General features: G+C 50.4%; 1 protein-coding gene across 1 annotated transcript in view; it reads right to left on the bottom strand.

Moving 5' to 3' along the window:
- Positions 1-6: 6 nt before the first annotated feature.
- COPA (COPI coat complex subunit alpha) overlaps positions 7-24,582 on the bottom strand; it is a 33,529-nt gene continuing 8,953 nt past the window's right edge. The window contains exons 9-33 of the mRNA XM_035097995.1: positions 23,788-23,923; positions 23,190-23,272; positions 21,596-21,746; positions 21,089-21,155; positions 20,458-20,533; positions 18,094-18,176; positions 16,933-17,072; positions 16,264-16,349; positions 15,183-15,321; positions 13,472-13,634; positions 11,880-12,026; positions 11,276-11,465; positions 10,059-10,154; positions 9,606-9,694; positions 9,134-9,257; positions 8,801-8,890; positions 8,117-8,226; positions 7,287-7,364; positions 6,668-6,736; positions 5,389-5,525; positions 4,714-4,900; positions 4,184-4,294; positions 3,218-3,379; positions 2,244-2,438; positions 7-628 (exon numbers count right to left, since the gene is read on the bottom strand). Coding sequence (XP_034953886.1) covers positions 569-628; positions 2,244-2,438; positions 3,218-3,379; positions 4,184-4,294; positions 4,714-4,900; positions 5,389-5,525; positions 6,668-6,736; positions 7,287-7,364; positions 8,117-8,226; positions 8,801-8,890; positions 9,134-9,257; positions 9,606-9,694; positions 10,059-10,154; positions 11,276-11,465; positions 11,880-12,026; positions 13,472-13,634; positions 15,183-15,321; positions 16,264-16,349; positions 16,933-17,072; positions 18,094-18,176; positions 20,458-20,533; positions 21,089-21,155; positions 21,596-21,746; positions 23,190-23,272; positions 23,788-23,923 — 2,969 coding nt within the window. The 3' untranslated portion in view covers positions 7-568. The remainder of the gene's footprint in view (positions 629-2,243; positions 2,439-3,217; positions 3,380-4,183; positions 4,295-4,713; positions 4,901-5,388; positions 5,526-6,667; positions 6,737-7,286; positions 7,365-8,116; positions 8,227-8,800; positions 8,891-9,133; positions 9,258-9,605; positions 9,695-10,058; positions 10,155-11,275; positions 11,466-11,879; positions 12,027-13,471; positions 13,635-15,182; positions 15,322-16,263; positions 16,350-16,932; positions 17,073-18,093; positions 18,177-20,457; positions 20,534-21,088; positions 21,156-21,595; positions 21,747-23,189; positions 23,273-23,787; positions 23,924-24,582) is intronic.

Consider the following 24,582-nt stretch of genomic DNA (forward strand, 5'->3'; position numbering starts at 1 on the left):
ACAACGTTCTCATTTCCCCCTTGGGTGATTTCACTTTATTAAGTGTTGATAAAGAAAACAAGGAGATGGGGCAGAGAGAAAGGGACGAGGAGTTTTTGTGGGGAGGGGGAAGAATACAAAAAGGAGTGGAGTAGAGTTTCAGCCCCTCACTCTTTGGCCCCCTGCATATGAGATGTAAAACCTCAAATGCCTCTTCTAATGAATAGACGACCCAATTATTGCAGTCTCTGGTAGCATCTTCAAGTCCTGATCCCCAACAAACATCCAGGGAAGTTGGTAGGGAGGGGCCCATTCCACCCCCACCCCACCCCCCGATTCTCATGGAAGCGACATGTGGAAAGGGGTGGAGGGAGGCACACAGCATTCACCCGAATGGCCTGGCTGTGACTGCACACTTGAGACTGAAGGTTCGCATCTGAACAGCTCCAAAGAGGGCCTGGTGAGCACAGGTGGAAAGGGGGCGTATTACTGGTAGCAGAAAAGGGGAGGTACAAGGGGCAGCAGCCAAAAGTAGAACTTGGAAAAAAACTGGATGCCTGTAGAAAGCTGCTTGGGTCACAGGACAGCCTCAGCGGAACTGCAGGGGGCTGATTCTTAAGCCAATGACATCCTTGCCGATCTCCGTTACCTGCATAGCCAAACGAAGACATAGTTAGCGGCCCCTAGACTTGGAACCGAGGGGTTCTTTTAATATGGCAAGAGCCCCTTGTCCTGCTGCATGGAGAGCTTCATTCTGAACCTCAGAAAGCAGGGAAATTTCTCATTCCTCTAAGCACTTCCAGACCACGGATGTGACACACTGTGCGTGCCTCTGAAACTCAAGTGTTGGGTCCAAAACAAGGTATTGCCAGGCTCAGGGTAGCCAGCCTGACGATACGGCTGTCCAAAGATCCTAAACCTTTTGATAACCACATCATCTGGCTGGCCACCAAGGAGAGGCATGATCTACACAGAACCATGCAAAATAGAGGAGGAAGTGCAGTTCTTCCCCTCCCGCAGCAAAACTTGGCAAGTGCTGGGATGCAGGAGCTCATGACAATGGAAGGATGTGACGTGAGCCAATCCAGACCAGCGGGAAAATCGAGGCATCTCCGCGTTCAGGGCCAGCAGGTTGCAAACACTTCCTCTCTGAAACTCTCCCTGCAGAGCCATTGGCCCTCTAGACATCGTTGGGACTCTCCAATTCCCACCAGTCATGGCCTGTGGTCAGGAATGATGTGCGTTGTAATCTCAACAACATCTGGAGGGTCACAGGTGAGCCTAGAGAAATTCTCCCTTCCAGCAGGTAGCCAGCAGGCCTCTCAATGCTGGGAGAAGGGGAAGATTAATGCTCCCACCCCAACAGGAGGAAGCCGAGGCCTGATTTATCTATACATGAAGCAAAATGAGATGGTACAGTCCTGCAGAGGTAGAATGGACTGCGCGTGCCATGTCAGACTGCAGATGGAGGATGCCATTATTAACTATCCTTGCAGGTAGAAGGGAGCTACTTAGGTTACTAATCTACATAGCAGTAGTAAAAGGTAAAGGGGCCCCTGACCATCAGGTCCAGTCGTGTCCGACTCTGGGGTTGCGGCGCTCATCTCGCTTTATAGGCCGAGGGAGCCGGCGTTTGTCCGCAGACAGCTTCCGGGTCATGTGGCCAGCATGACAAAGCTGCTTCTGGCGAACCAGAGCAGCACACGGAAACACCGTTTACCTTCCCGCCGGAGCGGTCCCTGTTTATCTACTTGCACTTTGATGTGCTTTCGAACTGCTAGGTGGGCAGGAGCTGGGACCAAGCAACAGGAGCTCACCCCGTTGCAGGGATTTGAACCGCCGACCTTCTGATCAGCAAGCCCTAGACTCTGTGGTTTAAGCCACAGTGCCACCTGGATCCCTTTGGTAGTAGTAGTAGTGTGGTTTTTTAAGCATAGAGGAATAAGAAGGTACACTCTCCCAGATTCAAAAGTGGTGCACCCTACTAGTAACAGCAACTAGTAGTAGTAACTAGTCGTAACTAGTACTGGTAGGGTGGTAGTAACTAGTAGTAATTACTACCACCCTACTAGTTACAGCATGTGTAGAGTGATGCTTCAGCCCGTTTCTGTCAAAACACAGTATCTGCCAGCAGCAGCACCCTTGATGCCCTAAACTTGCCACGGAGACCACGGGAAAGGCTGCCAAGAAGTAACCAAAAGAGGCTGAAAAGTCTCCAAGGAAAGAGTTGCTCCCAGCAATGGAGGGAAGGAGGCGGCACTTACGGTTGTGACTCTGCAAATCTGGCCGTGAAACTCAGGGCAGTAGCAAGCTCCGCTGAGCGGACACTTTTCCACCGGCTTGCCCCGATAGATGGGCCGGTAGGAGGCGGCGCAGATGTCGAAAGGGTTGTGCATGTCGTAGTTGAGCTGGTAGGCGTCGCTGGGGTTCTTCTCGCACGCGGTTAGGATCTTGCGTGTCTGCAATGGTGGCGGAGAGAGAGGAAAACTAAGCAGCCGTTAAGGAGAAACAGGATAGATGGCCTGGGAATCCGAATGTTCTGTCTCAACACTTTAGAATGAGCAGGGGAAAGACGGCACTGCCCCCATTTCCTACCAGCACTGCAAAGATTCGCCTGGAGTGTAAAGAATCGAAAAAGGGACTTTACATAATTGTATGGTGGCAGAGGTGGGGAACCTCCAGCTCACGGGCCAGTCTTGGTCTGCAGGGCAATTTGGCGTGCGGGGGTTCAATCCTGCCTGCTTCAGTAGACCCAGCAGGAGTGCGTGCCCTGCTCACCAGCCGAGCAAGTGGAGAGTGCAATCCTGCTGAGTGCTGCACATGCCAGGACATGCCCTTCACAATGGTGAAGCAGACCTCTGCAGCTAACAGGATTGACCCGGTCAGCTCATCAGCTAGTGGGAGGCAAGTTAAATTCTGCTGGGGGCTGCCTTGGAAGCGCATTACATGGAACACCATGACAAAGCAGACCTCTCTCCCCATAAGTCAACTTCGAGAGGTGGGCAGTCACCTGAAACTATCATCCCATCAGGTGATTGAGCCCCCCTATCCATCAAAGTTGGCCTGTGTCATAGTAGCACTACTCCTGCGCCAAGGGATCATTCTTCAGATATTTTACATCTTGTGCCGGAACCTCACCGTGGGTTTATTACACTTCAAAATACCCTCTGCCCTTTGTGCTTAGAGCCCTTGAAGACGATGAAGATGACGGCTTTGAGCAGCTCCTCTGGGAATTTACCTGCTGAGCCACTTCCGGTTTGGGCCCCAGTTCCAGGAGGCGGCGAGCGAAAGTGGCAGCCGTCTTGAAGTTCTTGAGCTTGAAGAAGAGATTGAGCGCTGTGCGAAGGACGAGGATCATGTGGACGGGCTGCAGGTTGGAGTGGGTGAAGTAGGCGGCCATCTGTTGGGCAGAAGGATGCAGTTCCAAAAAGGAGTTTGCTTTGGTTGGGGCACCGCTCAGTTGTGCAGGAGACGGGCCTGCAGCTCAGCCACAGGGCAGCTGTTTTGCATGCGGCATGGATGTTGCACTGCCGCCTAAAAGGTTCCAGTCACCAGGGCAATGAATGACCTCTGTCTGAGGTCTTGGAGGGCTGTTCCTACTCAGGGTAATAGGCGAGAGGGACTCAAGAGACAATGGCACTTTGGGGTCCTCACATCCGCTGTGTTAAGGGTTTTCCCACAAATGCAACTACTTTCTGAACTTGCCATCAGAAATGGCTAACCCTTTTTGGACCGAGGCCTGCTTTCAGCTTTGACAAACTCCCGGGGGCTGTAGGGGAGTGGTAGGTGTGGCCAACCCTATGGTCCCTACCCTCCCCAACTGATCCATGTAGGTCAGCTGGGGAGGATGCCACTCAGATGATTGGGAAGAGGGTGATTTGCATCCCCACCAGAGCTCTTAGCCCCTTCCATTCCAGCACTGCCCTCTACTCTGTTTTTTTTTTGCTGCCATCACGGACAAAATTAGTAGGGTCTTGAGTCAGTTGCTTGGAAGGGTCCGATCAGGCTCATGAACTGGGAGTTGGCCACCCCTGATAGAGTTAATGGTGTTCATTTGATTTCTTAGCCAATTATTGGTGCTCTTGTCCACAGAGAGTTGTGTAAGCGTTGCCTTCTGGCAGACTGTAACAGCTAGGTTGGTTTTGGTAACCCAATGTTTGAACCCTTGGTGTGAGGTCATGGAGAGAGAGAGGGGTTGCCCTACCTCGCAAATGCGCTTCTGCTCTTCCAGGGTCTCCTTGGGCAGCTTCTTCCTCTCGATCTCCATGGACAGCCCCACAATGTACTCCCGGCAGATGGCAATCAGCTGCTGGGCCTGTCAGAACAAAAGAACGAACAAGCCAGGGCACGTTAGCTACAAACAGCGACTTGAAAATTTAGGGCAGTGCTTTGTAAAGCTTCAAATAAAAACAGGAGATGGGGGCGTGTAGGGAGAGAGCAGATTTCCAGCTGTTGGGGTGGGTCATTCAGTCTACCCTATACCCCTGAGCAGAGGAGAATGAGCGGATGGCTGGTGCAACAACATTGCCAACACACAAGGGATTGAAGTGTTGGAACTGAGTTTATCCCAGCGCAGAATCAGCAGGGGCTGGTGTTCTTTTAGTACAGTACACAGGCCTGAGCACACAATGCTTCTGGGCAACGTGGAATAATGCTTCTCTTTATGAACAGAGAGCGAATGGGCTCAGTCCACCTCGGACGATGCGAATGAATCGACAGTGGGGTGGGGCTCACCTCCGCGATCTCCTGCTTGTTGTCCACCACCAGCAGCGGCACGCTCAAGAGGATGGAGCGGAACTTCTCCACGGCCTCTTCAAACTTGCCAGCTGTGGTGAGCTGGTAGCACAGCTGCAGCCGCTGGATCAAGTCGTTCAGCTTCAGTCCCACAGCCGGGAGGGCGTTTTTCAGGCCAGCGTCCTTCCTAGAGAATGAGGAGGCAGTGTGAGGACTGGCCTACGGCAGATGCTTGAAGTGCAATGTTTCGTTAGCCGATTCCAGAGCAAAAGGGGTTAAAATTAGGTGTGGGGTAAAACTGGTCAAGGAAGGGGGATGCAGGGATGTTCAAGGACTTGCTTATTACTGGATGGACACCAAGTCAGCTTGACTGAGTAAACTTGTCGGAATCAATGGGCCTAAGTTAATGGCCACTAATGTTGATTAGTCTGTTTTGAGTATGACGAACAGTGGATATGAAGCTATGCAGCATCTCAAGAGATTCCTCTGTTTGAGGTTAAGCATCAGCCAACAGCCCTGGCTCCTGCATTCATGCATGCAGAAGGCAGCCAGGGGCAGGTCATGGCAAAGCCCATTTCCTGCTCGCAACCTAGAGAGCTCATGGCAAGACCCTGGGTCCCACAACCAAGCGCAGCCGCCAGTCGCGGCAGGAAGAACAAGGAGACTCACACCTACCAGTTGCGATGGGGGTATCCATACATGGCTGGGAGGCTGGGAAGAGCCTGGTACGTGGTGCGCCCCCGGGCGTAGGTCTGCAGGAACAGCTGTTTGTAGGGGGCAAATGTGACCACTCCCACCTGGTCATGGAGAAGCTGCAGAGGAAAGCGGAGGGGGAGAGGTGGTGTTACCGGGGAGGGGGGGGCTCCCAGGTGCTTCCCAACCAAGTTCTGCCGCACAGACCCTCCCCTTCTCTCATTCTTCTCCCCTGCTCTAAAAATATCACTTGGCTTGCCATATCTAGGCTAAGTTGCTGCAATGCATTATACTTAGGACTGCCTTTGAAGAGTTTGAAAATTGCAGATGCTGCCGAATTTGCCCACTGGGGCAAGATCAGGCATTCCCAAAATCGGCCCTCCAGATGTTTTTGGGACTACAACTCCCATCATCCCTAGCTAACAGAACCAGTGGTTAGGGATGATGGGAGTTGTAGTCCCAAAACACCTGGAGGGCCGAGTTTGGGATGCCTGGGCAAGATGGTCTGAGAACCTAACATCAATCCTGGCCCAACTGCGTTGGCTGCCAGTTAGTTTCCAGGTCCGATTCAAAGCGCCGTTTGTGACCTATAAATCCTTATGTGGAGCAGGACCTCAATACCTCAAGGTCTGCCTTTCTTCATATGAACCAACTTGGACCCTGCAATCATCATCTGAGGCTGTCCTCTGTGTGCCCTCTCCACTGGAGGTCCAGAGGGTGGCAGCATGAGAACTGGCCTTTTCGGTGGTGGCTCCTCACTTGTGGAATGTTCTCCCTGGGGAGGCTCACCTGGCGCCATCACTACTTTTCTATAGGCACAAGGCAAAAGCATTTCTCTTCCGCCAGGCCTTTGGCTTGTGGCCTCTTTCACTGGGCTTAATCCTGCCTTTTAAAAATACGAATGTGTTTCAGATTTCTTTTTGTTTTATACTGGTTTTAATGTAAATGTAATTCTTGTAAGTCACTCTGAGTTACTTTTGTAAATAAAAAAAACAATTAGTAAGTTAAATAAATAAAAATAACAACATCCTTTAAAGGTCACATTGTGTAGGCATCCAAATCAACCATTTCCGCACAGAACTGTGCTCAAGTTAAAGACAGGCAAGAAGTCACAACCCCTCTGAAAGGAAGCAAGGCTCACAGGGGACAAAGCTTTTGTGACAATGGCGAACCCCCACTTGGGATGCGCGCCCCAAAGTTCAACACACGGTATGAGAAAGAAAAAAGGCCAATGCAGAGACATTGTCCCCAGGCAACTCACCCTCATAGCTGTCTCAAAAGAGCCAGCAAGGATATGATCAACTGGAAGCTGGGAATTGTTGCACCAGACCTAAGCAGGGAGAAAAGAAAGGGATCCGGTTAGAACCACAAAAATCAGAGGACCTGTGGAGGTGAACTTATCCCATCGGCCCTCCACCGCAGTGAGACAGGAACCAGCCCAAGGGTGCTGAAGGATCTGCCTGATTTTAATTTGTTTTTCGAAAGCTCTGCAAACCTGGCCAGATTTTTCAATCCGGCCTTCAGAAATTGGCTCCTGTTGCTTTTTTTCTGTCTTTTACACTTTCAGAATGAGCATGTCTTAAAGCACCTTGAGGACCAATGCACTGATTCGCCTTTGAGGTGTCACGAGACTCCTCAGATGCTTTCGTTGCAGCAGACTCCGCACCCGGCAGACCCTTCTGGATTTATTTTTTTAATGGGAATTTCAGCTGCGTGCTTATTGTCGCAGCCGGCTGCCTGGGAGCAGCACTTGCATTTGAGGGGAAATGCAGGGAAGTGTCAAGCCTCTGCCCACCCCCAACCACCTTCCTTTTCTCTGCTACTTCTAGGGCTTGGCCGGTCTCAAAGAGTCTTGTGCTTCAACACAGATGCCCTCCTACCTGTGCAGGGCTGGTGCCTTTGGTGGGCGGCACGAAGAAGCCGTCTTCTGCCTCTCCAGCGGAACCACCAGGAACATCCTAGCAGAAATGTGAGTGGGGGGGGGAGAGAGAGAAGGAGGGGCAGTTACGGTGGGTTCAGACATGGAGGTTTTCCTGGTTACAATGCTAGTGCTTCCATCCCGTTTTCCTTTCCTACTATGGCACCTGCTGCAACGTGAACAGTGGCTTTTCCTCATTCACACCAGTGGTGAAACACGACAACAAACGTCTGATCACAGAAGAGCTGGGAGGGACCACGAGGGTCATCTCCTCCAACCCTTTGCAACGTAGGAATCTTTTGGCCCAATATGGGGCTCGAATCCACAACCCTGAGATTAAAATCTGCGTGCTTTTACTGACTGAGCTATCCCGCTACTCCCCATCTTCCCCGCACATGTGTGCTTCTGTTCCCCATGTTCCAGTGCATGAAGATATCTGAGAGGTAGACTGTGCCCACACATGGAGGTTACACAGAGCTCATGTGGTAGTCAATGGAAAAACATGCTCTCCACGATGGAAGGCTCATGCGTTGCATGCAGGAGCTTCCCGATTCCATCTCTGGCGCTTCCAGGTAAAGGGGAACTGAGGCAGCAGCAGGCAAAGGCAAAAGGCCCCTCGTAGCCTAGGATCCTAGAGAGTGGCTGCCAGGAAGAAAATGGTCCAGACTCAATGGGCCAAGAGTGAGACTGACTTAAGGGGAGATGTGTAAGCATTTGCTTTTTGTCTGCCCTCCCCTCCAGTCCTGCTGCAATACATCCCACCAGTTAAAAATGAATGAAACCCATAGTTACCAGTTCAGGGGGAAGATCCAGGTCCTCTTCGATTTCCCACCCACCTCCTTCCTCTTGGCTTTTAGCCTGGGCTTCGTCTCCAAAACCTTCCCCAGCATCCACAAAGCCATCTGTAAGGGGACAGAGCACGGATTGGGGGAGTTTAAGAAGGGTCGACATGCACCCCATATGAAAACAGGAAGTGGTTGGGTTGCTTCATTGCGAAGTGGTGGCAAGGAAACACTTTAATTAAGTAATGCAGAGCAGGAAAGCTTCAGAGAGTGAGAGACTGGGGGGGGGGAATCCACACACGTTAAAAAACGTGAAAATGTTTCTGTTTGTTTTGGTTTTAAAAAAACATTTTGAAAAATGTGTTGATTGGCTATAGCTCACAGTCGCCATCTAGTGTGCCAATTGTATATTACACTTTACAACGCATTCAAAACGTTTTATTTGCACCTGTATAGCTGAGTCCCGGGAGAGGGAAGGAAAGCTCCCTGGAGAGAGCTGGGAGGGTCTTTCATTTTCTGTGGGTGGCCAGGATTAAGAGCTACCTTTGGATAGAGAGAAGACTCAGGATTTGTGCACTGCGCTGCATGTTGCAAACGGCCCTGTGGCCTTCTGACGAAGGATGGTATATGACCTTAAACCAGCAAGCAGCCAAGAAAACCTGGCCTTCATGGGATTTCACCGCTGAGCTCTCACCTTCATCCAGCTGCAGCTCAGCATCTTCTCCCCAGCCTTCGGTGCCTACTGTGTCTATATCAATGTCAGCAGCCAATGCACCTCCTTTGCCTGCAGAGAAGAACAAAATCACCAATTTGTCTTGTGGTGGGATTCTGCAGCCTCAAGAAACAGGCACGGCTCGAGGTACAATGGCCCTGTTCGACAGCAGCCATTTCTGGCCTCCACAGAGGACAGCAGCAGCAGCCACTGACAGGAGCAGCCTCAGTACCTGGGAGCCCCTGCCACTCCCCTCCTCCCCTGCGAAATCTGAGAAGGGGAAGCCTTCCAGTAACAACGTCCAGGCCTCCTTACCTTTGCTAGCAATTGTGCCTTCAAAAAAGCCCTTGGAGACAGTGAGCAGAGGCCAGTTGGTGTCCAAGGGCATGATGGGAGCAAGCGGCTGGAGCAGTTGTGCATTGGGGTCTATTTCTGGGATCTGGAAGAAGAAGAAGAGGAAACAAAGAACTTTCAACCCTCCATGTAAATTTGCACTCTCCACAGGGACAAGGAAGGGGCTGGCTGGGAATTAGGCAGGGAGCCACACAGCCATTTCAGCCCAGGGGCAGTTTGGGAGAAAGCTTCAAGCTGCAAGCAGGTGGGTGATGATGCTTATGCATTCTGAGATGCAGAGCCGGGGGTCCAACCTGAGAGACTTGGGTTAATAGGTCTAGTAAGCGACAGACTTGTAAGCTCCCGCCCCCAGACTAAAACTCTTCCACCAGTGTTAGGCAAAGGGAGAACGGCATGCCAACCAAATCCAGCCTGCCCATAGTCCTGCACCAACCGTTTCCTTTTCCAGGTCAAAGGTCTCTTTCAGGCTCTCTGCTTCCTCATCTAAGCCATGGGTTGCAGCCGTCAGATAGGCCAGGGACTCTTGACAAAGACAAGCAAGCAAGAGAAAGGTCAGGATGAAGGGAAGCTCTCCAGGGTAGTCTGGTCATGCAAAAGGCTACCAGTGGCTACCACCCATGATGGCTATGCCCCACCTTCAAAGCTGGGAGGCAGCAATGCTTCGGAATACCAACTGCTGCAAGCCACAGAAGGGGAGAGGGCTCTTGGGCTCAGGCTCTGCTCGCAAGTTTCCCATAAGGTGGCACCTGGTTATCCACTTTGAGAACAAGATGCTGGGCCAGATGTGCCACTGGCCTGATCCAGCAGGCTCCTCTTGTGCTCTTGTTAATAGAAACTGTGCTCATTTTTCTAGGAACCCCAAAGCTCACATTGCCAGCTTACTTACTCTGTCCACAGTTCTTCAGGATCCTCACCCTCTCAGCCACGTCCCCAAGGTACAAGGCATTCTGGTAGTGGCCGCTCATGTCCTTCCGGATTTCGGCTGCAACAAAGAACAAGGGAAGGGGGAAATGGGTCACTTCCGCACCCAGCTCTCACCCAGGAGTTTCAAGCATTAGCTCACTGCAGCATTCCTGGTTGCTGCTGCTGCTGCTGCTACAAATCTTTCCTCTTCCAACCTGAAGCGGATTCCCTAGTTGCAAAAGGGCAGCCACCTCCCATTACTATGCAATCGCATTTCGTCCTGCTTTTACCCCCTCCGCCACGAATCAAGGCTACTGGTCAGTAGTCAGCCTACACAGAACCTTCCACATCTAGGATTCCACATGGTTTTCCTTACACTGGAATGGGATGAATGTGTCTTGTTATGAGGTTAACACCATTTCCCAGTCCTTGACTGTTAGGAGTAAGTTTGCTAATAGTCACAAGATTTTGAGAGGGCCAAATATCAGCAACTGCGATCATGCTGCGAGAGAGGCAGTGGCTGCATTCTCACACAGTAAGTCAGAACTCTCTACTTATTCTGGGTTTGTTGTGAATGAGTAGCTTGCTAGTACATGGAGCCCCTTCGCTCTTCCCTTCAGAGAAAAAACAAAGCAGGAAGGGATCCGGCTTATGTCCGCACCCAAAATTCTGGTGTGTTGCTTCCATATAAACCAGGAGCATAGGCCAGCAACAAAACAGGATCCTGGGTTCTATGTCCCATCAAGCTATCCCTTCCTAGCAGGGGCGGAGGAAGCGGGGTGCGGGCCACCCTGGGTGTCACCACTGAGGGGGTGGCAAAATGCCGGGCGGCACTCACGCAGTGGCTTGGGCGCCCGCAGGCTCCATGCTGCCCAAACAGTCTGCCCGCTGCCTCCCCCCCAGCTGTAGGGTGGCTGAATGGGAGGAGGCAGGCAGACTCCAGAGGGCCCCGCGGTGCGCCCCACCCCTGGGTATGCCGCCCCAGGCGCCCAAGCAGCTTCCTCCGCGGCTGCTTCCTAGTCAACTGTGCCCTTGGGTGAAAGGAGGAGTTGAACAGGAAGTGTGCTGCTGGCTCACAGTAAACTGCAAAGGTGGCCAAGTCTGTTGCATGCAATTATATTTTTTTGTAATGCATTTCTGAACCATCGAAAGTTTCTGGCTCCATATGGGCTGGAAGAGCCATTCGTTGTAGAGACCAACCTATCTTCATCATCTTGCGCAGTTTCTCCAGATTGCCCGTAATTAGGTACAGGAAGGAGAGCTTGTCGAAGTTCTTGGTGCGCTGGTAACACATCTCCACGATCTGGTGGTTCCCTTGGAGCAAGGCCACTTCTCCCAGTTTTTCCCAACAGTTCTTATCATCCAAGGCTTTGGCTGCCTCCAGAGCAATCTAAAAGAGCACCAAAAACATGGCTCTCAGGTTAATACCTAGACAACCCCAAGGGGGCGGTAGCAGAGAGGCCGTTCCCACCCCTGCTTCTTGAGATCATGCAAGTAAAAGTTCACCAAAGACAGAACCCGGAACCTTCATGCTCCACCACTGAGCGATAGAGAGGAAGATTTAGCATTTTACGGCTTAGCAGTCAATTGCTGGGACAGAACTTGCCAATAAAAGGCAAGTTTGCTTTAAAAAGAAAGGAAGGAGACAACGCTGGAACGAAGGAGTGGATTTGCTAAACTAAAGCCCTAGCTAGTTACAGATTGTTGGGAGCGGGGAGGAAGCATGGGACCCTTGTGAGAGACACCTCTAGGTCTTAGGTCTGCATGCAAGTCCTCCTGGAGGAGAGCTGGCGCCATGCCTCACCTCAATGTTACCGCATTCGAGAGCCAGGCTGAACCGAGTCTTCTCATCTTTCACAAAATGGAGAGCAACTTCAGGGTAGCCCTTCTTCTGGAGGTAGGCGATGATGGACTGGCCCACCAGCTTGGCGTTCCGCACCATGTGGAGCACCTGGAACAGGAAGGAGGTGGGGGACAAATGAGGGCGCAGTCACGCATTTAGGGAATAAATCCTAGGTTAGCACAATGGCGATCACACGTGGCAGGTGGTAAGGAGATCTGGAGGGAAAGAGGCTCAACTCAATGTGTGGTAGCACTGAAAAAAGGAAATTCAGTGCTATGGTTATTAGGAAAGGGATAGATAATGAAAGGATCTGTATTGGGATGCCTTTATAGAACACTGTGTATCATTCTGGTCATTAGAGCTGCAGGATAGCATGCAAAAAGATCAGGATGTTTAGGACACCCTAAGAGGAAAACGCAAAAGCTCTCACTTTAGGGGAGGGGGGGAAGATAACTAGATTGTTCCAAGGCATGGAAGTAAATGAGGGGGAGATTTCCCCCTCTCCAGTAACACAAAATCTTGGGGTCACCCATGAGTTTGACAGGCAGCCAAATTCAGGGCAAACAAAATAAAGAGCAAATTAAAGTGGGAATCTGATCTGAATGGGAACAAAAAGGACCACAAATGACTACAAATTCCTAGATAAGATGATGTTGTGAATTCCACTGAAAGCATCAAGAAAAATGGTTGTCTTGTTATGTATCCATGGTCCTTTGGCCCTACGAAGTCTGAAAAGCTGTACTGATATAATTGAGCTCTGTTTGCTTTTAATACACATTTGGAATTTTAAAAAACAATAATACCATTTTAATTCACTAAGCAACAAAAGTTATGTATGAGGATTTTAGGCAAAGGATAATTCTGACCCCCAGAGTGCCTTTAAAAAAAAATGACGTGTGAAAATAGGTGAAAGAAAATGTTAAATTGTGTACGAATATTCTTGCAGCAGCTATAATGCTAATTGCTAAGTACTGGATGCCATGCAGAATTATAGCTATGGAGAAATGGAACCAAGTGGTTTCTTCCTTCGCACCCCTAGTAAAATTCCTGTTAGGAATTAGTTTCATAGGGTAACTGTAAATTAATTCTAGTTATATGTTCCAGAGAGAGAGAGAGAGAGCTGCTTGTAAATCATTGGGAAATTAAGATTTTCTTATGGTGTTTGCAAACAGCTTATTGAGTATTCTAAGGTTTAAGGCTTAAGAGGAATGTTTCAATTTTGTAAGCTGAATCTTTATATGCCTTTGTTCATTCTTTACCGTATATGTTGTATTTGAAAAATAATTTTAAAAAATGAATTCAAGTGCCTCCCTTCAGGCTGCACACCTCGGCCTCCTGTTCTAGCAGTGCCCTTACGTTTCTACGGCAAGAAGCGGACGGAAGTCCCGGCATGACTTCCTGCCTGCTCATATCAAAGATGGCCAAGGAGGTAGAGAAAGATACAGTTGCCCTCCACCCTCCACGGTTGCTGGGAGGGCAATGCAAGAGATGAGCCGTTTGAGACGACCCCTCCTCCCCACCGCTGGGCACTGATGGCAAGAGGAAGCACGCACCTCATCGTACTTCCGGTTGATGAGAGCCAGCTTGAACTTGAACTCTGTCGGGTCAATGGTCAGGACTCGGGGGCGGCATTCACGATCCAGGCAGTAGACGTTGTTCCCCTTCACCCGCGTCACATAGATAGGCAGGTCCAGGGTGCGGATGATCCCGTGGTCTCTAGATGGGGAATGCGGAACAGGAGTTGTGGGGGGTGTTAGGGACTGGACTGAAGAGGAACGGTGGGAGCCCCCCCTCCTTTTTCTGAACCGTCCCAAGGGCAGGAGGACAGCATTGATTTAGAACAGTGGTTTGCAGAAGAGCATAGTCCAGAGGGGAAAAGCTAGGAAATACTGGGTGAGGAAAACTAGAAGAGGAAACGCCAAGAGAGAGACAGCTGGCAGATTGTGTGCTTGGATAGCATTCCTGGCCCCCCACCCCCCTTCGCCTAAGAAAGTGATAGAAGAGAAAGTGCAACGACAACAAGCTCAGATTACCCAATATAGAAGTGACATAGATTAATGGGGACGGAGGGGGTGAACCTTTACTGGGAGCAATGCCATTTTTTTATCTTGCTGTGATTATTAAAGAACTTATCTAGTACTAACACTCCTTTCGTTTGACCTGCTTATTTACTGCCACTGGGGGAGGGATCCGATTCCCTGAAGCCTGACGGGGGAATGGGCAGGAAATGGGGTCATACGACCCTCCCTTAAAATTTACAAGATTGAAAGTGGGGGGTGGGAAGCAGGGAGGACACTTTCTGCTACTGGGTAAGCGTTGGAACTTTATAGTAAAACTGACTTAATATAATGATTGAGCTCTAACTAAGCTTTGCTTCTACTAGGGACTGGAAAGGAAGAGGAAGGCCACTCGAGCTCCATGATCTTTACATCAATGAGCCATCTTCCTTGGCAAACTCCTTTCAAATCTTGGTCTCTGTCATTTCTGTTCACTCAGATCAGTTTTCTTTATAAGAGCACAAAAAGAGCCTGCTGGTTGCCCATGGGGAGGATCCATGGGGAGGATCTGAGCACAAGAGCACACTCCCCTCCTGTAACTGTTCCCAGCAACTGGTCTTCAGAAGCATTACTGCCCCCGACTATAGAGGCAGAGCACAGCCATCATGGCTAGTAGCTGTTGACACCACGCCACAGTTAAAACAAATCGAGGTTTGCAAGCCAACAACAAACCATGGCTCCAGATCATGGTCTGTTGGGCAGTAAACATACCACAGTTAAGCTTCTGGAGAAGGCTCAGATGATCTAACAAGCCATGGTTTAACAAACTGCATGCATGCCTCTCTTTAAAAAGCAAGTGCAGGCTTTCTCTCAAGACCAGGTGCTAACAAGGGATTTTAATGCTGTTACTAAATCCTACTGGGGACTGGCTGCACACCAGCTTTTTAGAGCCTTGAGAGAACTCCTGTTTTGCAGCTATGATGCATAGCACTCTGTCCCTGGGAAGCTTGTGTTGTTGTTAATGAACATATCAGGTTTTCCCTGTCTTCACGGTGCTAAATCATGTACCTTCAAAACACAGGTATGGCTGCTGAAAAAGCAGGCCCCAAAACAACTTCCGGAGAGGAGTTGCTTTGGGGCTTATGCCTCAGAGGGCAGTGATCATAGTAAAAATAAGTGGCACTTTTATTTTCAACCATCCTGGATAACAACGATGCTTAGCCAGCAACCTGCTGGGCGTCACAGTCCATTCACGCTGCCCGCTTACCCGGTGGTGACGGCATATTTGATGTGGTTGCTTGTGGTGTAGATGAAGACTCCGCTCTCGTCCCAGGCGCCGCTCTTGACCCGGATGTTCTCATGGATGTTACAAAGCGACTCCAGCTTCCTGTTGCAAATCATGATGGCTGGAGAAGCAGAGCAGAGGAGAGATGTCATGCACAAGAGGGCTTATTCCTAAGTAACCCCAACTGAAACAAATCCAAAGTACAGGGGTCCTGGGGCAGTGCCTAGGCTGGGAGGTCCTGATTCAAATCCCCATTCAGCCATGAAGCTCAGGGGGCAGGTGTGGGCCAGCCAGTCTCTCTCAGTCTAACCTATCTCTAAAGGTTGCTTTGGAGCAGGGGGACAGAGAGATTCCCGTATCTGCAGCAGTGAGCTCCTTGGAGGTAGGAAAATGAGACAAATGGGGATCATTCCTGTGAATGGCTCTTCTCTTCACTCAGTTCAAGGCTTGTGTTTGCAAGCTCCTCAGGGCAGGGACCCCGTTCATTCTTTCCTCCCACCCCTTAAAGCAACATGGATAACTAACAAAGAACAGAAGGATGCCAATGTGATTTTCTGCAATAAGGCACATTTTGCACCGCAGCTTTCAACCAGGGGGAGGAAACCATTTCTCTTGGCTTCCTCTTCAGGCTGTCCCTCTTTCCTTCACCCTAATGTGAGGAAGAAAGGACCAGGTGACATTTCATTCAAGGAGGACCTGCCACCAAAAAAAAAAATCCAAAAAAAAGGGTGTAGATCTGCTGGCCTATCAGCAAACCCATTTGAAACTACAGTGATTAAGAGAAAACCCAACGTGTAAACTTGTGGGGAAAGAGCCTTAAATGAATGCACCATTCAGCCCTAAAGTTATGTATGGCACTTTAACTCCCCTCTGCCCCACTCCACCACCACCACCCCCAAAAAAAGAGAAGAGAAGGATAAATTTAAAAAGGAGCTTCCAGTCAAAAGCAAAACATCGGGGGGAAGATGAGGAAGCTGCAAAATGGAGCAACCCAGAATAAGAAAATCACTGATACAAAACCCTTGGGTCTTTCTGTCAAGACACCTGTGAGGCCTCTTCTTACCGTGCTTTGCCAGGAGAGCCACGTGGGACATGTCAGCCGACCAGATGACATACTTCACCTTGGAGATCTTGACAGAGGCCAGAGTCCTGCAGGAAGGGAGCAGCCCCCCCGAGTCCATGAAGTCACACCAGGACACGGCACCTTCCCTTCTCCCCCATTTGCCCGCTATTCGGGCACAGGAGAAGCAGCAATCAATTGGTGGTGGTGGTGGGGAGGTAGTACCACGGGCAGAAAAAAGCTTTAGCCTACAGCCCATGTGAGACTTATGCCAAGTCTGCTTCAACTGGCCCACAGAAACCAGCCCTTCTCCTTCCTCTAGGGCAGCTCTCTGGGAATCCCTGGTGGCCAAGAACACCCCCAGATACCCTACAATATGCACATTATCTGTGGTATCTTAAGGAAACCTGGTAGCTGAAAGGCCCTCGCAGGAAAAAACCTGCAAGTGTTTGGTAAGGATCAGCAACTGGAAGCCCCTGGGCCAAATCCGGCCAGGTGTTTCTACTCCCCCATCCAGAGAGAAGGAAATCAGAGGGTTCTACATTTACAGCCTTAGGGTTCCATATGAAAGTGACCAAGCTGGTAAAAGTCGTTGCCCACCTGGAGTTTGTCTGATGGACTCCAACCACCACCACCCGAGGTCAGAGGTTATCTGCTGCTCAAGGTTCTTACCGTTTCTGCTGCACATCAAAGAGGGTGATGGAATCAGCATCTCTCAGCAAAAGGTTCCCTGTCCCAGCGTAGAAAATCTCATCGCAGTTGGGAACCTGGACTTTCTTGGTGATCTCATTTTTCAGGTTCTTGATCAGAATCTGCCATTTCAGCAGGCCGGCAAGAGACCGCAAAAATCAGGGAGAGGAGCGAAGAGAGAAATCAGGTACACGAAAGCGAAATCCGGAAGAGCAAGACTCGGCGCTGGCTCAGGACCTCGCACAGAGCTGCTCAGCACCTTTGCGTGCTGCTCAGTGTTGCCTCGTTCCTTCTCATTTTAATCTGCCACATAACCTGACAATGGCTTGCAGGGGTAGCTCACAATCAAGAGAGTGGCAGGGGAGAGAGGGGGGGGAAATAGAGAGCAGCAGTGTAGTGTAGTAGCTGAGACTAAGCTGCGAAGCAGAATGCTCCGTTTGAATCTTGGCTGACATGAATTGCCTCGGGGGACTTAGCCAAGCCATAAATTCTCTCAGGCTCACCATATGCAACATTGAGAATAGCATTCCTCTCAGGGAATAACTCTTCCAGAAAGAGTATTTCTGTTCCGACAGGATTTCCCAGCTTGGTGAATGGGTCTCTACCACGAGTGCCTACTTGTTGGGACTTCCGCCTTGCGTAAAACGTATTTGCTCTCTTTGTGTTTTAAACTGTTTTTGATTATCTTACGTGTAAAATTATCTCGAAACAATGGTTTAGAAGGTGAGTGATAATTATTATAAATTCCTGTGCTTTAGTCTTCTTCGCAGAAGACTTCTTTGGTTTTCCTCCTCTCTTCCTAAATCAGCTTTTCTCTATCAGGATTGCATGAAACTTGTGGAAGTTCCAAGCTCAGGCAGGAGAAGCCGAGGCTCATGGGAAGGAAAGCAAGGCTGCTGCTGCCCAGAGACAGCTCACGGCTTGATGGGACAGGCAGAGCGTTTCATACGAAGCTTATGCAGAGTCAGACCCTCAGTCCACCTAGCTCACTATTTTATCAACAGGCTGGCGGCAGCTCTCGAGGGTTTCAGAAAGGGAGCCCCTCCTAGCCCTCCCTGGAGATGCCACTGGGGAATGAACCTCGGACCTTCTGCATGCCAGGCAGGTGTCCTGCCACTGAGCTATGTGGTTCTCCCCACTCACCGAGTGCATCCGATCCAAGACGGCAAAGCGGTTCCGAGCTACCCACACAGCTGTCAGCCCAGAGGAGCGTTTCCCTTCAGGAGCTGGGGGGTGGGGTGGAATAATAAATGACAGGCATTAAGTCATAGACTGCTGGCTCTGCTCCAGCTCTGCTCCTGCGGATCAGCTGCTCTCTCCCTACCTCCACCCCACCCCCAACTCCCATTTAACCTCAGGCTACATGTAGGATCCAGGCCCTCCTCCTCTCTGCCTCTGACACATACTTTTGGATTCTCAAAGTGGCCCACTGGAGGAGCCAAGCAGTTGCTGGGGGAACCAGTGCCACGACTGACTGGCACAGGAGGAAGCAGCCATCCTGGCTGACACGCCACTATGTCACGCTAATGAGCTATTCCTCTGCCGCCAAACAAAGCGAGCGCCGAGGGTCCTGTAGCCAACACACACCCCTCCCTTGCCTCTGCTTCCAGCAGCTGTTGCCTCGCACTGAAGCACAAAGCAACGAGTGTCAAGAAAAGAAGCCTCTCCGGGAGAGAATTGCACAGAGTGAGGCACCTGGGCAGCTTCAGACATGCAGGCGAGGCCACCAAAGATGCAGGGCGCAGCGCTTCCTGCAGCCAAAGGGCAGTATATAAATACAAGTTTAAAAATTGCATCAACAGCCATGTAGATCAGGGGTGTGGAGCTTCTGGCTCTCCAGATGTGGCTGAACTGTGACCTCCATCACCTCTGAATATTGACCATGCTGGGTGGGCTTGATGGGAGATGGAGTCCGATAACACCTGGAAGGCCTTCCTTAGTGCAGATTACAACAACAACAACAACAACACCCAACACACTGGGAATTGCCCCATCTCAACATTATCCAGTGTAGTCGTTAAAACAGACCAGGATGTCCCAAGCTCAGATCTCTCCTCACTCAGCAGTCTTTTAGGCTAGCTGTCTCAGTCTTCCTACCCCCGTTGTTGTTGTTGTTGTTGTTGTTGTTGTTGTTGTTGTTGTTGTTGTTGTTGTTGTTGTTGTTGTTTTATTTATACCTTGTCCATCTGGCTGGGTGCCCCAGCCACTCTGGGCAGCTTCCAACAAATATAAAAGCATAATAAAACAGCAAACATTAAAGACTTCCTGATACAGGGCTGCCTTCAAGTGTCTTCTAAAAGTTGTGTAGCTCTTTATCTCCTTGACATCTGATGGGAAGAGCGTTCCACAGGGAGGATGCCACTACCGAGAAGGCCCTCTGCCTGGTTCCCTGTAACTTCATTTCTCTCAGTGAGGGAACCCCCAGAAGGCCCTTGGAGCCGGACCTCAGTGTCCCAGCTGAACGATGGGGGTGGAGATGCTCCTTCAGGTATACCATTCCGCCAGTTATATGGGGGATAAGTATACTGGGCCCTCCTTACATGGTTACTCTGCGAATAACTGCAAATTATCCAACAGTTCCCCACTTGATGATTTTGGTGTTAATGCACATAATCAAAAAGGGAAAGGACACAAGAATATACCAGAACCGCCTTCATGTTTGTAAAGCACAGTAGGAATTTTTTTTTCCTCTTTGTGCCATCACACAATGTGAAAAGAAGTGCCTTAACACACTTACTGCTATGAAAATGGTGAGGAAATGGGGCAGCCCAAATATTTGCTTGCAACATTGCGGGATATAAGAGCGAGAAACGAAAGCGCCCCAGAGTCCTTAGTGCCAGGAGGAGCTCAGCTCACAGCAAGGCTGGAACGTAACTAGCAGAGTTTCTGTGCCTTGGAACGAGGGGAGGTAACATCGCCTTTATAGCAAATGGCGCCTGGCAGCCACGCAGAGCCCGTAAATCTGCTAATGGGGGGGGGAGGCGGGAGGCTGGCCTGGCTCATGCATCACTGGAACTCACTCCGGGAGCTTTTACTGCCGTGACGTCAGAGGCAGGGGAGACCCAGCTGGAACTTCAACTCCCAAGTGGAACGAAAGGCACTCTCGGAAGGAAGAAGTTCCAGCGGCACATTTTGATGGGCAAATTACACGCCTGGTCTGGAATTGGCCAAGAGGGAGAGAACAAGCACTGGGCACTTGTACAGCTACTTTGGAAGCAGAGGCCTGCCTGGGACGGAGCTGCCTTGCTAGGAGATCCATCACGACAGGCGAGCCAGTGAGGCAGCCTGCTGGGCAGAAAGGCAGGATGGATAGTTTCTAATAACTGATTTATAAAAAATATATTTGCAACCGTAAAAGCGAGGGGCACAAACATGAATTTTTCAAGTCAAAAGAACCTGCCAAGAGCATGTGGGCTCCGCAGGAATGGTGGAGAAGGAACCCAGTTGTGATTTTCGGAGGGTGGGGGAAGGCGGTGGGAGGCAGGGAGGAACAGATGCAAAGCTCACCATCAGGATTCTGGGAATCAGCATCCTTAGGAATGGTGTACAGGTCGTAGGTGCTGTTCTCCAGATTACTGGCTCTCTGTGGAGGGAGGAAGAATTCTACACGTCAGTCCAGCTCTCAGGACTAGGATTTCTTTCAACTGTTTGTGCTTGTTTCTTTTGCTTGGCAATTGTGCTCCAGCATTCGGCACTAGCCTGCAGGTCAAGCCCAGGGGAAGCCCCACATAGAGCGCACTGAAGTAATCCAGATTTAATAATCTAGAATTAGGCAAAGTCATGGAAGAGAAGATCTATCCTTGGGCATTAAGCCACAAAGGTAATATACTACCTCTGAATCTGGAGGATCCATATCTGCAAATACAAGCCGGGGGTGGGTGGGGGTTGCCTCCCTGGAGGTATCTGGTTGGTTACTGTGGGAAGTAAGGATACTGGACTGGAAGGGCCCCTTTTGTCCAAGGCAAGTAGCAGGTTCCTTGGGCAGCTGCCCTGTTCTTCCACTTTCTGAAAAGGTGGGCGTGTACATTGCCCCTGTGGGACTGAGCCCCGCAAGTGGCAAGGCCTCAAAAGGAGTCCCCAAACCCCTTAGCCAAGGGTGATGAAGGGCTTGCGGAGCTCCAGGTTAGCTTCAGCTTACCGTGCAGAGGAGGACGGCGTTCTCCGCAGGGTTGTAGGACATGTTGAACACGGGGAACTTGGAGCCGCTGAGGAGGAAAGTAATGAATGAGGGATGCAGGGAGAACACAAATAATAGCTGGCCTGTGTCACAGCTCTGGCTTCAAGCAGCAGCCACTGACTCGGAAAGAAAGGACCCCCATGACATGTACCCTCAAAAAAAAAAGGTGCTCTGCTGGTTGTCTGCCTTCATGGTTGGAGGTGGCTATGCTTCTGAATAACAGTAGCTGGTAACCGCAGTGAGAGAGAGAGTGCTCTCATGTTCGGGGCCTGCTTGCCGGTTTCCCAACAAAGGCAGCTGGCTGGCCACTGTGAGAACAGGATGCTGAACTCGATGGATCATTGGCATGATCCAGCAGGCTCTTCTGGTGTACAAGCAGCGCATGGCGCCTTCTCCACCCGCAAGAAGCACAAAACAACCACCTGGCAACAGTGGTGGAAGGCATCGAGCGGAAGAGGACCTCCTCACCTTCTCAGCTGCATTACGGCAACATCTTTGGAGCTGTTGAAGTCGAGCTGTCGCAGGAAGCGGTCCTTCACGTAGTAGAGCATGTTGCCGTGCACAGCGTATGCCGGCCGCTCGCGCTCCAGCTTGAAGACAATCATGCCTCCATCATGTCCTGGAGACCGGGGAGAGAGGCAGCCGTGTTAAGATTTCTGCAGCAAACGCTACATGCACTCGTGGCACCTTGGAGGGGTAGACAAAGTCGCGTGCCCTTCAGGCTCAAGGGTCGCAGCTCAAGGATGGAGCATCTGCCATGTACGTGGAAGGTCAAGAGGTTCAATCCCTGGTGCAGAAACAGATTATACTTTATACCAAGCCAGACTCTAGCTCACTACTGTCTGCAATGCCTGGCAGTGGCTCTACAGAATTCTAGGCAGGAGGCTGACCCAAGCCTAGCTGGAGATGCCAGGGATTGAATCCGGGGACCTTCCGCTTGCGAGGCAGGCGCTCTTCCCTATGGCATCTCAAGATGGGGCTAGGAGAAGCCCCTGCAGCTTTTGTCTCAGTGGCGGCCCTGCACCTTTGACCTCTTCCCCATCAGAGGCATGAATGTCAAGCTTTTGGCACCAGCTGAAAACCTGGCTATCTTGGGAGCTTAGTGCCAGGATGAATGCTTATTTTATTAGTGCTTGGCGGTAATTTATTTTTGTTTCGTTTTGCAACAACAACACAACAAAAACAAACAGCTGTGGGGCCCCAATCCAGATCAGGTGCCCATGCAGGTTTCTGCCTGAAAATTTGCCTTGGTATGTGACACACACACACACACCGGCCGGGGTGCTGTTTGCAGAGAGTGGAAGCTATGCAGGCAATGTGCAGTCAGAAGGGAGAAGAAGGGAGAGCTTTTCAACAGGAAATCAGCACCAGGGCCCAATCTGGAATGGGAGCATGTTCCAGATCAAGGTTCCACAGCAGCTTATTCTCTCCAAAGACTAACGCAGCCTGGTTACGCGTATTCATTGGAACACTTGACTGTTTTGCAAGCAAAGGCATATTAAAGCACCTTTAAAGGAGAAGGTGTAAGATGCTTCAAAGGGTGCTTTCCAGGCATCCCCGTGTTCCTCTTTTAAACTTCTGACATTGGGTTTAAAGCATGGGAAGACCTGCAAAGCCACAAGAGGGATGGCAGATAGGGGGGTGACCCCACTCCTACGTCAATCATGAGATGTCGTAATAATGGTATGTGACTGACAGATCATAAGCTCCACCCATCTGTCAAATTTGGCCTGTGAGGCCAAGCTTGATAAAAAGATCTGGCCCCTGGAGCAAAAGATTCCCCCACTCTTGGACTGGACACTGCCAACTAATTAGATACATGAACTACTTTCCTCTGCACTTAAGTGTCATTTTGACCCCATTTTCTTTAAAATTATACAATACGTGGTTACATCTGCCAACTGCAGAGACCATTTTGTGCATGCCGTGACATGGGCTTGAAATCACAAAAGCAGATGCCACCATAAATCTGTTTGCCTTTTGGCTAACGGAGATCCCTTTTTGGCATCTAGTGAAAACTCATCATCAAATCCAGAGCGCCTTCAAGAACAGATCCCTTTACCTGCAGCAAAGAGGTTGAGGTTGGGGTGAGCCGCCAACACCCAAAAGCGGTCGTGATCCCTGCGGAAAGTCTGGACTCCCGTGCTGGGAAGGGGAGAATGAAAAACAGAAGCAGACTAATTAACACAAAACAACTGGACTGCTTTATTCAATTGATAGCCTCGAAGCAGCTATTTTCCTAACAGAGGGGTAGGGAACCTCTGGCCTGCAGACTAAATGTGGCCGACAACAACCAAAAGTTTACTAACACTCCCTCCTCACCTGACCCCAAGATCTGGTGGCCCTGAGTTTTGGATTCCTCCATCACGTAGCGGAAAGGCCGGAGGTCAGTGGCAGAGCTTCTGCCATGTCAGCAGGAGGCCCCAGGGTTCAATCCCCAACAGCATCTCCAGACAGGGCTGGGGTAAATCTCCCTGCTTAAACTGTGGGGAGCCACTGCCAGTCACTGCAGACAAAATTGAGTAGATGGACCAATAGCCTGACTTTCTATAAGGGAGCTTCCTGTGTACTTGAGCCAGGCATTCCAGGATGTATTATTTTAAATAGTGCAGGGCCCAATATCCCGAGATCAGGAAGGGCAGGCAGGATGGTGCACTTACCGCTTAGACATATCCCAGACGCGAATGCTCTTGTCCTCAGAGTTGCTGAGGATGAGTTCCTGGCGGGGGTGAAAGACGGCGCAAGAGACGTTGTTGTAATGTCCGCGGCAGGTGTCTACCTCCCAGGCTTTCGACTCTAAGGATAAGAATGCCGGTGATCACGAACCGCTTCCTTGGCAGAGAGGTCAGGGAAATGGGAGCCTCCCCTCCAGCTTGCAGAGCAACTCATCAAGGTCCTACTCAGGGAATTGGTCCTGAGAGTTGCCTAGAGCAGTTCTGGTGCCCAGCCTTTTGAGGTCCTTATTGTTTTTACCCTTTTAATGCCTTTCTCCCAAGCTGGGATTCAAGGTGGCTTACAACGATTAAAAACAACATTACAAAATAAGCCACGAGCACAAATGAGTTAAAAGCTAAAACGCAGTAAATGGTTAAAACGCAGAACACATTTGGAGCCAGCAATTAAAACACAGTTTGCCCCAACGGCAGCCCAGTGGTCAACAGAGCCTGCAACTTAGTTTCCAAAGGCACTGGCCTTCTGGCAGAAGGATAACAACTGAAGGCCATCACTTCCAGGCTCTGCTCGCCTGCCTCCCAAGGAAGCTCAAGCCAGACAGACTTTTGAACTGGGCCTGCAAGGCATTTCTAAGGCTTCTGCAATCTTCTACTGCAGCTTGGCATACGTTTGCCCGCATTTCTTCCCCTAACCTACCAGAGAAGCAATCCCTTCCGGTGCCGGGCTCATTTCTAAACAGCTATCTATGCTGGATCAGGTCCTCACCCTGCAGCCAAGGTTCC

Source organism: Zootoca vivipara, chromosome 17, assembly GCF_963506605.1.
Source record: "Zootoca vivipara chromosome 17, rZooViv1.1, whole genome shotgun sequence".
Lineage (NCBI taxonomy): Eukaryota > Metazoa > Chordata > Lepidosauria > Squamata > Lacertidae > Zootoca > Zootoca vivipara.